The sequence below is a fragment of the Haliaeetus leucocephalus genome, unplaced genomic scaffold (assembly GCF_000737465.1).
Source record: "Haliaeetus leucocephalus isolate CR32 unplaced genomic scaffold, Haliaeetus_leucocephalus-4.0 Scaffold252, whole genome shotgun sequence".
Taxonomy (NCBI): Eukaryota; Metazoa; Chordata; class Aves; order Accipitriformes; family Accipitridae; genus Haliaeetus; species Haliaeetus leucocephalus.
Genome location: NW_010972688.1, coordinates 310,899 through 324,062, shown reverse-complemented (window position 1 = coordinate 324,062; position 13,164 = coordinate 310,899). Strand labels below are relative to the sequence as shown.

The 13,164-nt window shown below is 39.6% G+C and overlaps 1 protein-coding gene across 1 annotated transcript in view; it reads left to right on the top strand.

Moving 5' to 3' along the window:
* The window catches only part of GLP2R (glucagon-like peptide 2 receptor), a 45,440-nt gene that overhangs the window by 9,835 nt on the left and 22,441 nt on the right, over positions 1–13,164 (top strand). The window contains exons 3-7 of the mRNA XM_010568755.1: positions 4,005–4,109; positions 6,200–6,321; positions 10,029–10,135; positions 10,379–10,535; positions 11,472–11,631. Of these exons, the coding sequence (XP_010567057.1) occupies positions 4,005–4,109; positions 6,200–6,321; positions 10,029–10,135; positions 10,379–10,535; positions 11,472–11,631 (651 nt within the window). The remainder of the gene's footprint in view (positions 1–4,004; positions 4,110–6,199; positions 6,322–10,028; positions 10,136–10,378; positions 10,536–11,471; positions 11,632–13,164) is intronic.

The following is a 13,164-nucleotide window of genomic DNA, read 5'->3' as shown; positions in this document are numbered from 1 at the left end:
TACAGGCTAGGATCTGTGTGGCTGGGAAGCAGCCTGGATGAAAGGGATTTGGGGGTCCTCGTGGACAACAAGCTGAACATAAGTCAGCAGTGCACTGCTGCCTCAGCAAAACCAAATCAGATCCTGGGCTACATCCTCAGGGGCATTACTAGCAGAGATAGAGAAGTGATCATCCAACTCCACTCAGCACTTGTCAGGCTGCATGTGGAGTACTGTGTCCAGTTCTGGTCCCCGCAACTCAAGAAAGATGCAGACAGACTGAAGAGGGTCCAAAGGAGGGCCATGGAGATGATCGAAGGGCTGAACAACCTGTCCTGTGAGGAAAGACTGAAGGAGTTAGGTCTTTTCTCCCTGGAGAACAGAAGGTGCAGGGGGGACCTCATCAAAGTAAAAGGCAGCTACAAAGAGGATGGAGGCTCTCTCTTCACAAAAAGCCACATGGAGAGGACAGGGAGCAACCAGGAGAGGTTTCTCCTTGATATAAGAAAGACATTTTTTACAGTGAGAACAATCATTCACTGTAACAACCTCCTGTCATGGTTTAACCCCAGCCAGCAACTAAGCACCATGTAGCTGCTCACTCACTCCCTGCCCCCCAGTGGGAGGGCGGAGAAAATCAGGAAAAGAAGTAAAACTGGTGGGTTGAGATAAGAATGGTTTAATAGAACAGAAAAGAAGAAACTAATAATGATAATGATAACACTAATAAAATGACAACAGTAATAATAAAAGGATTGGAATATACAGATGATGCGCAGTGCAATTGCTCACCACATGCCGATCGATGCCCACTTAGTCCCTGAGCAGCGATTCCCCCTGCCCTCACTCCCCCCAGTTTATATACTCGATGTGACGTCACATGGTATGGAATACCCCATTGGCCAGTTTGGGTCAGGTGCCCTGGCTGTGTCCTGTGCCAACTTCTTGTGCCCCTCCAGCTTTCCTGCTGGCTGGGCATCAGAAGCTGAAAAACCCTTGACTTTAGACTAAACATTACTTAGCAACAACTGAAAACATCAGTGTTATCAACATTCTTCTCATACCTAACTCAAAAACATAGCACTGTACCAGCTACTAGGAAGACAACTAACTCCATCCCAGCTGAAACTAGGACACCTCCCCAAGGATGTGGTGGAGTCCCCATCATTGGAGGTTTTCAAGATGTAATTGAACAGGGTGCTAGATAATCTCAGCTAGGCTCCCTTTCCCATGAAAGGTGGGACTAGATGATCTTTCGAGGTCCCTTCCAACCTGGGCTGTTCTATGATTCTATGGTGTTTCAGGAAAGCATGCTAACCACTGGGCCACTAGTGGTGCTGAAGGAGATAGGATTACCCTTGTTCAGGTTGACCCACTATGTATCCAGCAGTGACAGCAGTAAGGGGAAAATAGGAGTTCCAGTCCCAGTTCTTTGTGATGTTTACATATTTTTTTATGGACAAGCACTGGATGAAAACAGAAGTAATCTGGGGTGTGGAACTTGTGCTTTCCAGTCTCTGGGGACATGGAGGTTCTGGATTCAGCTTCCACCAACTTACAAGAGGGTAATAAAGATTATATGAATAATGTCCTGGAGTTTTCTAGCCATTACTATGCAAAGGGGAAAAACATCAACAATATTTAAAGCCAGTTCTTCCAGTATCCATTTCCATGCTGAGAACTTAGAATCTGGGAAACTCTATAGTTTAGGGACTTGCATGGATGGCACATCATTTCTGAGTCCTAAGCAGTTTGAGGCAGGAAACACAGGCAGTTAACTCTGTCAAAACTATTATGCTTCTAGTACAACACAGTGTCAATTTGAATACATAATGAAATGTCTGCCAGAAGTGTGTTGTATCTGGGCTGTCTCAGGTCTCCAAAAACCCCAGGTAGGAAGGTTTTGGATTTGTTCCCTTGGAAGCGAGCAACTAACTGTTCTGGTTACCATGGAGGATGTTACCATGTAGGAGAGTCACTGTACCAAGAGCACATGCAGGAAGGGTCAGGGTCACTCAGCTGAAGCATTCAGTTATCTAGTTCTTCATTGTCCACTTCATCATGCTAGATTTTTATGTCATGATAAAATACTACTTGTTGCTAGATGCCAACAATCTAATTATATGTTTTCCTTCTGTGTTGTGTAAATCTTTATCTGACTTCAAGGTTTCAAAGATGAATGACCAGAAGTCAGAAAAGTACTAATGAAGATATGCAGTAGAAATGTTAAGCAGACTTTCTCAGAAAGAAAGGTGTATTTGTGACACAGGGGTCATCAGAACAGCATGTATGGTCAGTATGCTAACAAAGCTGATTTACTCTTAGGTTCAGTAAAATCCACCTTCTAGAATGCCTGATCATCCCTAGGCATGTGCTTTCTAGTAGTAGGACACAAGTACCAAGAAGAGTATGAACTCTCACCCAGAGTTTTGCTTTTTGTTGTCCTTTGACATTTCCTTTCCTCTCCTCTCCTCTCCTCTCCTCTCCTCTCTTCTCTTTTTCTGCTTACTTTGGCTGTAGCAATTAAGGAAAGAGAAAACACAGAAAGGTCAGACAAAGAAGCTGCCAAAAATTACAGGCTATGCGACTACATTCAGAGAGGCAAGAAGACAGAATGATGAGGATTGCAGAGGGGACAAAGTTTTTCTGTAAAGCAAGGGAAGCAAAGCACAGATCAGCCCAGCCAGTACACCTGCAGGATAGCTTACAACTAAAGCTGACAAGAAAGAAAGAGAAACAGTAGTGAGAAGCTAGGGATCAATGACCTGTGGTGAAAACCTGGTGTGCAGAAACCCTTAGCATGATGCAAAAGAAGAATGTATTATGGTGGGAAGGCAGAGAATGGTGGCTTTTGTTGGCAATTAGAACTAAGCCAGATGACCCAGGAGGCCAAAAGCAGTGACACATGGCAAGATATTAGAGGGCAGTAGTTTGTAGCAAGTGATCAGGAGAACTACAGGAACTCGGAACTCCAGCTTTCATGAAAAGGAGAAGAAATTATTTTTCTCCTGGCAGCCTACCCAAGCCACACATGAACAAACCTTGGTCAGGTATCAGGGAAAGGAACAATAAAAATGCAGATATAAATGTTAACAGCTAGACAGGTCATAAGGCAGATGGGGCCACAGATGTTCAGCCTCAAAGGAACAAGGGAATTACTAAGAATGCACATACTGTGCTCTGTATTTTAGCAGAAGCACCCCAAAAAGATGCTGGTAAGAGCACACAGCTATCTTTGTTGCTCCCTGTATTCTTCTTCCAATACAAGCTTCTCGAAGTATTGCTAAGTATTATGGAAAACAGCAGGAGATGCTCTTCTAGCTTTGGACTGGAAAAACCTTTCCAGTTAAGACAAGAGAAGTTCAGCTTATCCTAGAAGAAAGACAGAAACTGACCAAGACACTAGTGCACTAATGGCTTTTAATGCATTTTATGTTATCTTACTGTAACCTGATTGCGCAATTTCAGTTCTGCATTATCAAATGTTTTATCTTAACCTTAAGTCCTGTGAGTGATGTGATACCTGTGAAGCTTAAAACTTAATCTGAGACATTACCAGCTCCCTAACCTCTATTACCCAAAGACTAAGAGGACTCACTATCTGAGAAGCTGGCAGTGGTCTGAGCTGAGAACCTATGTCACAGGGGTCATGAAAGGTGGAATATCCTCCATTTACCAGCAAAAAGAGTCTGCAGCGTGTACCAAAAACAGTGAGCGAGAGTGTGGCTGGAATCTGTCTGTTACATTTGGACAACAGAGGCCTCAGGATGATTTTGAGCAATACACTTATCTCGTTACGAAGCATGTAAAAACTGCTGCTGTTGTGTAGATCAGGGAAGAATGGTAGCAGCCATTTCTGCACTGTGCACTAAGCATTGCACAGTGAATGCACAAAGTTTATCTGCCATATCTTGTAAATACTCTGGAATAGCTCGCAGGTTACCTGGAACAGCATACAATGGTTTTCACGATTGTCCATTGCCTGAACAACTTTTTGTAAAACTTCTATTTGCTTCTCTCCCCAGGAATACATTGCAACGGGACATTTGATCGGTTTGTTTGCTGGCCTTACTCACCCCCAGGAAATGTCTCCGTTCCTTGTCCTTCATATTTGCCATGGTTGGAAAATGGTAATGAGAAATGGTAACTTCTTTTCAAGTTTATGCTGGGAATCCAGCTAAAGGACAGATGGTGCTAGTCTCTCTTGTCCCAGTGTCTTTTGAAGTGTCTGAGGGCTTTCTTGTCTCAGCTCTTTTCACCTCTTTTCTGAATTGAGGCACAAAATTGTTGTCAATATCTAATTATTTACTCTTTTTCTCCATCTGTGCTTGTTACAGCTCCATATTGTCTGCTATAAAGCAGCATTTCCAAGATCTTGTAACCGTACTGCAAGGCCTTTATTGGCAGTAACAGATTTGGGGTTCAGGTTCTGAAGTTCAACCTCTGGGGTCCCCAGTGACCCCAGGCTTGAAGGACTGTCCCAGAAAACTGGAATAGCCAAACAAAGGAGCAGTCCAAACAGTCAGCCCTCCAGTAGGACATACTGCACCACCAGCAAGTGGTGTGGTGAAAAAACAGGATTTTCCAAGCAGCCTTTTCCTGGAGGGAGTGAAGCAGAAAGGCTCTCAAGAAAGGAAAAAGAGTAACATCTGCAGGAGCAAAACTGTCTAAAAGCAAACAACATTCCCTTTCTCCTAAAGAAAGGACATTCCTACCACCACAGCCTAGCATTTCTGAATCCTGCTACACAACCATTCTTAGCTACATGTGGCTTTCTTAGCTGCATTTCTAATACCACTTGGAAGGACCAATTGTGTCCAAGTCCTTTAGTTTATGGGAGACTACTACAGGCTTCTTACCCTAGCTTTCTCCAGCCCACCCAACACATTGTTTGTTCTGTAATGTCATAATTTGTCCTTTTTTGTGCTGCTAAACAGAAAGAGATCCAGCTTGTATCTAGTCTCCCAAACAACTCCTTCTGCCAGCCATTTAGAACAAATTCAGCTCTTCATAATAAACATAAAAGCATCTTCCTTCCCTCTATGTAATGGAGACTCTTTTTTTCTCTTTTTCTGTCTAAATTTCTACAAAAGCAAGATGTAAGACTTTGCACCAGGTTATGAAGCTTTTAATTGTGTTCACAGTGGGGAACACAGTGGGGCTGTTCTGATACAGCATCATCTGGCATTCTCATCCATGCCACAGCACTTTAGGAGAAGAGGCATTAGAGACAATTCAGCTGCCTGTTTGTCCTAGAGATTTTGTGGGACTGGGGTTAGGGTTGCTTGTGGCCCCCGTTTCCATTGCTGGTCCCATTTCCAAGGCATAGCTGTGTCTGTTCTGGGACACTGATGGACTTGAACCAGAAATGCTTGGAAGCTTAAGGTAAATTTATTGTGGTTTGTCATCATTGCCAAGCCTGAGCACTGAAAAATTAGGGTAGTCTAGAAATGAGACTTCTGATCACATTTCATAGATGCCTTCAGATTTTTTTCAGAGTCTAGTCTCCACACAGAGCTCCTGCTTCATCACAGCAAACTATGCTCCCAAAGTAGTTCTCTCATTTCCAGTTATCCAGAGTGAAATGGGATATTCTGGCTGTTGCTGCAACCCTTAAACACTTTCTAATTAAAAAATGAATGCAAAAGCTCAGGTCTGATTAGAAATAAATGGAAAGCAGCTGTTGAGGACAACATCAAACAAACATCAACCAGGGTCCTAGGACAATTCAGTGAAAGCCAAGAAAGCTTCACTGGTTCACCACCTGCTGATTGGGCCCCAAAACACGTAAATAGAACACCAGCCACAGGTGTTTCAGAGAAAGATCATTCCCTAGTCAAACCATACTCTTCCTCCTACAATTTTGAATGCACAGCCTGGGCAATATGCTATCCATACTTGATGGACTTATGAGCTTACTGAGGAAAAAAGGAATAAAGTGAGAGGTAGGTTTCTCTTCTGGATGTAGTAACTATGTATTTTTTGTAAATACCAGGTACATTCTGGGAGTTTATTTCTGCTAGATTACATTCCTACTTTGTCCTATGTAAATATGAAAAATACATTGTCAAAGACAAAAGAAAAGGGTTTTTTATTCCTTTTTTTGGGTGGGGGTGGTGTGGTGTCTATTGCTGTGGTGTAAGGGAGAAATATTTAAAATGTGTATGATAAATGAAATCTTTATTCTGACCTTTCAGACTAAACCTCTGTTTACTTTCAGGAAGTGTAGGAAATGTATACAGAGTCTGCTTGGATGAAGGGACTTGGCAAACAGAGGAAAACTCCACAGACATTTGGCGTGATATTTCAGAATGTTTTAAGAAAAATAATTTAAAAAAAAAAGTAAGTATGTTTTATATTATGGTTTAATACTTTAATCTTTGTAATCCCTTCTTGAGTAACTGATAAAACATTTCCACTGAATACCTGCACAAGATGTTTAGATTTCATTTAGATTACCAAATGGAAACCTGTTATTTTATTTAGAAGAAGCAGAGGAGGAAAGATTAAGGAGGGGGATTCCTGCTTTAGATGCCACAAATTATTTTCTGTTCAGAGTCCAGTGTTCACACGTGCTGAATTTCTCCTAATAAAATTGAAAAAGACTGTAACTTGACAAGCGAATAATTTAAATCCAAAGCATCCCATCTTCTGCCCCAAATCGCTGTAGTCTGCTAAGACCGGACAACTTAATTACCTGCTGCTTCCTGAGCCTTTTAGCATTTAATGAGCAGTTAACTGGTCCTTTCATATTTAGCTAGTCACAAACTGAAGGATTCATCATAATGCAAGTACAATCTTTCCTGGCCTGATACAGCATGCAGCCCAAGCGTTGGTTTTTGTCAGCAGGAGGGAATGGCTCTCCTGAGCTGAATAAAGAGCAATCTAGATACTTTCAACTCGACAGCGCTCAGCTCTTTGTACTGAAGATAAAATGAAAACAATTACTGATCAGCTTTGGTTTGTGAAGCTGGGAATCGCTCGCTCTCGCTCTGTGTCTGCAAAGCAGCCTGGCTCGTGTTCTCTGTGAGAAGGCAGTTTGCAACCGAGCAAGCTCGTTTCCACCACCTGAATTACGTTTGACGTAAGGGACAGTTCAAGCAGTGAAACAGGGATCTGATCCTCTTCCCTGCTTGCAAAACTGAGCAATGAATTGCAATGAATGCAGCAGAGTTTCAGATAACAGTAAAGCATGCAGCTTATCTGGTTTCAGCTTCTTGTTACTTCTTTTGCCATAGAGTTCAGCTTAGCTGATGTCAAAATTAAGTCTCTTAGGCAAGCACTATTACTGTTGATTATTTTTTACTTTTTAGTACTTTATTGGGTGAGCACTGTTCATTACTTAATTGAGTAACATTACTTTATGGATTACTTTATTAAACACTGTTATTATCAAATAATATGTATAATATGATTGAAATAACCAGGGAGCTGCTAAAGTCCTGTGTACAGCCCCCATCAGTTAATATTTAAAACAGGGAAACAATAACTAGACATGATTTAGGGTTTAGGAACTAACTACTAGACAATGGGGCTTTATGTTTATGTCAGAAAAGGTAATGGATTATGGTCTGGTCAATATACCTTGAAGAACCACTTGGAACTGCCAAGATTAGGGAAGAAGTAGGTAAAAGGTAATTCCTACAGCGGGAGATTGCAATCACCAACTCATTGACCACCTACTCAAATGATATCACCTGCTCAAAAGAAGACAATGAAGGAAGAAGACAGAGTCTAACTTACATGAGGGGTGAAGAAGAAAGAACCAATCATTAAGGAAAATAACAATGAATATGTATTAGTTAAGTGTATAAATGTGAGGATTTTTGAGGCAAGGGTGTGCTGTCTTGAGACAGGCACCATTCATGCACATCAATGAAACTAATCTGAAAATACCTCGACTCTGTGTGTTATTGGCTTGCACACCAGGTAAACGAAGCTCATTTGTGGGACAACACTATTAGTTCAGGAACCCCATGTACTACAAAGTTTTTACTAAACTCTTTATATAGTGAGTACCTGAACTTCCAAACTTACAGTTTATTTATACAAGTGTGATAAATATCCATAAGTACTGAGAGTTTTCCATGGTTTGGTGTCCATTCTGGATGGCAAACTTGTGGGTGGGAGACGCATTAATTCAGTTTGTGTCACAGCAGATGATTTCTCTGAAAGCTTAACCAGCTTTCCTACCAACACTACATGTGGTTTTGTACCTGTTTGTTACATTTAGTGGAAAACCCCAAGATGTTAGAAATAACCCAGAGCTAGTATCTGCACACATTGGAGGAGTCAGCTTGACTTCATTGGCTTTGCTGTTGCAAAACTGGTACAACCAGGATGATAACTCATGCTCTTTATTAGGTTCATGCCTGTTTGAATGTTTTCATGGTGCAGAGTGACTAATGGCTGTGCTACAGGAATCTCCTGCACCCACACTGCTCTCCCTGGGCACTTTCACCCTCTCCAAGACAGTTTTTACCAGCAGGCACAGCTCACCCATGCTATCCAGAGAGTACTCATTAGCATAAATTGATTAGAGACAACTACTGGCAGGGAGACAGTGCTAAAATCCCTGGTGCTGAGCAGTAAGACAGTTCACAACAAAACCAGCAAAATCACTGAGGAAAAGACACAGGTTCCAAGAAAATCTTTGCAGGCCAAATATGGATTATGAAAGTCACATATGCTGTATTTCTATGTCCCCTCTGCAAAGAAGCATTTCTTGAGCTAGAAAAGCAATATGAAGAGATGAGAGGTAGACATAAGCAGCTAAATGGAAAAACTTAGCAAGAAGAAACGTTAAATGAAGCAAAGTGGAAAGAAAGCGTGAGTGCCTCCCTCCTCCGAGGTCTTATCCATCATTCAAAGACATTCTAGACCATTCTAATTTAATAATTTTGATATTTTTCTTTGAACTCATGGTAGAAGTCATTCTATTTCAATCACTCGACATAGAGCTGACTCTCAAAACTGCACAGACACAACTGATGTGTAACTGTGTCCCCAGGCCACGCACATAGTAATTGCACTTGTGTGTACAGGTTGAGTGAGTCGATCTCTGCAATCATTAAACCACCAGGATCCATTTGGTGCATGTAATCATGGCAATGATTAGCTGTAAATCAGACTACGAATGGTGTTTGTGCAGGAGCGATCTGGAAATGAGATCGTGAGTACCTTCGAATTTAAAAAGAAACTAAGGCTGTCTGCAACTGTCTCTATCATGCAATAATTTCATGAGGCAGTGCAGGGAGAAGGCATAAGAAACCTCCCCTGGCTACCTTGCAACACAAAGAAGTTGGACTCAAAAGTTTCTGAGCTGTGTTTGTGTTCTGCCCACTTGCCCGTGTTGTCTGAAAAGCAGATTCATCACCTGGTGTGCAACGAAACAATAATCACACACTCAGGAGAGACATTATTTATTTCATATCTGTGCAAAGATGGGTGCTGGGTGGTAATTCCACAAAGCTAGCACACCCTGGAGTTAAACAAGCAAGCAATTTATACAGTTTTAGATTCACCCACTCAGTTTCCAAAGTCCTTCCCCCAAATCTTTATTGGTAGTCACTTATCTGCCACCTTATCTATTTGGCTAAGGTTTTCTCCACTTCATGTTAAAAGTACAGTGTTCTGTTATTCTACAGCGCATGCTCAAGGAGTGGCAAGGAATAAGTCTTCTAGGTCTTGAATTGAGTCGGTGGTCGTGATGTCCCCCTGCTGACTCTACCTTTCCCCATTACCGCAGATGTCCACTGACTTCATGCCCATTATCAATTACTCAACTTTCAGCGCCTTCTAGGGTGGGATGTTTCCTTCTTATCTGTCTTTTAATTCTTCTTTGAGGTTCTTCAAGGCCCAATTACTCCAGGATGTCCTTGATTAAAGAATGCTAGCTGTTTTCTGATACAAATGATTAAGTGTCTTTAGACTGTCAGCTTAATATACATACAAAGAACATCTTGCATAGAAAGAAACAGATCATTTCACATTTTTAGGTTAATCTTCAACACCTGAATGTATAACACATTTTTCTTCTTTGTTCCTAGGAAGAAGAACATAAGTTACTTACCACATTACAGCTGTTGTACACTATAGGATATTATTTTTCTCTCATCTCACTTGTATTAGCTCTCCTTATACTTTCTTCACTCAGGTTAGTACAAATTTCTGTTGCATTTTAAAAGTACAGACCTCAGTATATACATTCTTCTTTTCATGTAATTGATTTTATTGCTTAGCTTCCGATGTAAATAACTTGTATTTTCCTAATAAGCATTATAAAAGCAATTCCTAAGCAAAATCCATTGGCAGCAACAATATGAATACAACTATTTTTTTTTATTTCTGCAAATTATATATATTCCAGGGGATTCATACATTATTTTTTCTCCCACAGAAAACTTCACTGCACAAGAAACTACATCCATATGAATTTATTTGCATCTTTTATCTTGCGCGCCACAGCAGTTCTTATAAAAGACAGTGTATACTACAACATTTACTCCAAAACACCAAATGATGAAACTGGATGGATATTATACCTCAGTCCTGAGGTAACTTGTTAGTTCATTGCTAATAGTAAATGTGTGCTGCTAGGGGCCGTAACAGTTACAGGTTTCGAAAGTTTGCTATACAGCAGCAAGTTTTGAGGTGTTTGTTAGTTGAGCTTTGAATGCTGAAATTTTGCTGATAAAGCTTGGGGTAATCAAGAAAAAATTTCTGAATTGATAAATTGTAATAGATTGATTTTATATGAAGCCTTGTATAGAAACAATAAAATAATCAATAGTTATATTTAGAAACATCCAATTAAGCAAAACAACTTACACTTGTAGTTTTTAGGAAGAAATAGACACATTTTTTTGGCACTTATATAACACTATATTTATTCACTCTTGTTATGCATAGCACATTGCAATGCACACAAATCTTGCTTTTAAGATAATGTTATCAAACAATGTATTTGCTGTGAAAAAGCACTAAGAAAAAATAGTTTAAAGACTTTTCTGTACTAGGAAAATGTAATTTTCTTATACTTGTTTAGATAATGGAATGAAAATATCTCTCATTTGCAACTATTGTGGATAAATTATACTTGCCTGATGGTGTATGAATATAGTTTGTCCATGTCAACAAGCAAAATTACCTGCAAGATGTTAATGGTGACTGTTATTTTAATAGCTCATCAGTAAAAATTCTAATGTGCAGATCATGACAAAGAACACATACCCTAGCCTACACTATCACTGTCTTTTCCTACTTGTCACCTCCACTCAAACTCTCCGACAATGTAGAATCCTTTAAATAGTTGCACTCCCCACCAGTCTATTCCAAGCAGCAAGGAGAGTCTTGTGAGGTATGTCACTGAACCACAGTTATATCACGATCATGTGCTAGTTTCAAAATGGTTGCTAAAGTAACAAGAGAAAACCAGAATTTGTCAGAGCTTTTATATATTAACAATGATCCCTGGTCTCTCATTTCTACAGATTGTAATCATTTGCAGGACTGCACAGTTTTTCATGCATTACTTTGTTGGGGCAAATTATTTTTGGCTATTAGTAGAAGGAATTTATCTGCATACGTTACTGATAACTGCTGTACTTTCTGAAAGACGACTGCTACAGACATATATTGTGATAGGATGGGGTAAGTACATAATAATTTGCAAGTTCTTGATTCTGTGGTACTTTTTTGAGTCAGTGGTGGATAGTTTGTAATGATGAAAGAAAAAATCTGAACTCTTTTTTGTTTCTTTGTTTTGAAGTCAGCAATTGTCAATAAAGGTATACCAGCAGTGATACATTCATTGCAGTTCAGCTTGACCTGCAGATACAGGAAATGGGTGAATTGTTTAATAAGAAAACAGTAGCCTAGTGGATGGAACAAGAAGAAATTTGACTGTATTTGGCTGTATTTTCTGTCACCACTGAATACTATGGTACTATCAGCCACTTCATTTTCTTCCTTTGTAATAGAGCACCTACATAGCAAAGATGTCTAAACATTAACAATTTTCTTTTTTATGTTCACCTTCCTAGCTCACCTTAAAGTTCTAAAGTGTGTTTTAAGTTAGAGAACAATCTGAAACATTGCATTATTCAGGTCCTGTATTTCAGGCATTTTACATGGAATAAAGACAATGCAAATTTAGTTACACGCACTTGAACAATTTTGTGTAGATTATGTCATGTAATCTGACAATATGTTTATTGCTTACTCAGCATAATTCTGCATCTTGCCTGGACAAAGGAGAAAATCAAGGTTTCCCAATTTCCAATAATCATCCAAAAGCTACCTGTACAACTTGGAGGCCTTTGGAGGTTTTAAATGAAGATAAGAAATGTACTCTTAGACAGCATGTAGGTTTGTTGCAGACTTGATCTTGAAGGTCTTTTCCAACCTAAATGATTCTATGATTCTATGACTTATTGATTCAAACCCAGTGGCCTGAGTTAAGGAGGAGGATAAGGTGGATGGTCATAAGAACTTCTGACTGTAAAACTTTTATCAATGTATGGTTTTACAAGCTGGTTCACTATCACCACATCTATGTCTACTGAACTATATTGTCAAATATAAAATTGTGTATCCAGGACTGTGGGACTGTAGTGTATAGCCCACTTAAAAAAAAAAAAAAAGGAAAAGTGATTTTTAGAAGGATTTTATTGTGGTGGATGATTATGTAGTTGTAAATATATTATTCCACATTTGCTGTGCTGCACTGTGCTAAAATTATCTACCAAGGATGAGGTATGATTTTAAAGAGGTGTTTAAACTCAAACATAAATAGCTGAAGCAAATGGCAGCTGAGATTGAAATTATAAACATTACAGTTGGAATGCTACAATATTTACATGTTTAAAGGAAATTTTTGGTTATTGTTATCGAGGCTGTGGCAAATTCCCTGTCAATTTGACAGTAATTCATGTCATTCAGTTTTAGTTGTCTAAAAGTTGTACCAGGCTCTGTAACGATCACAGGGAATGAAGACAGTTCACTTTAATTCTCTTTGACATCTACCTTACCTCTTGAATTTTAAATGGGAATTGGATAGCATCTAAAAAAAAAAAGCCTACTGGAGAAATTTTGAGAACTAAATGAATTTCAGATGAGGTAATTTTTCATGCTTTTCTAATATGACTGTATTAATTTATTAACGAAGAACCATTGCTGTAGAAA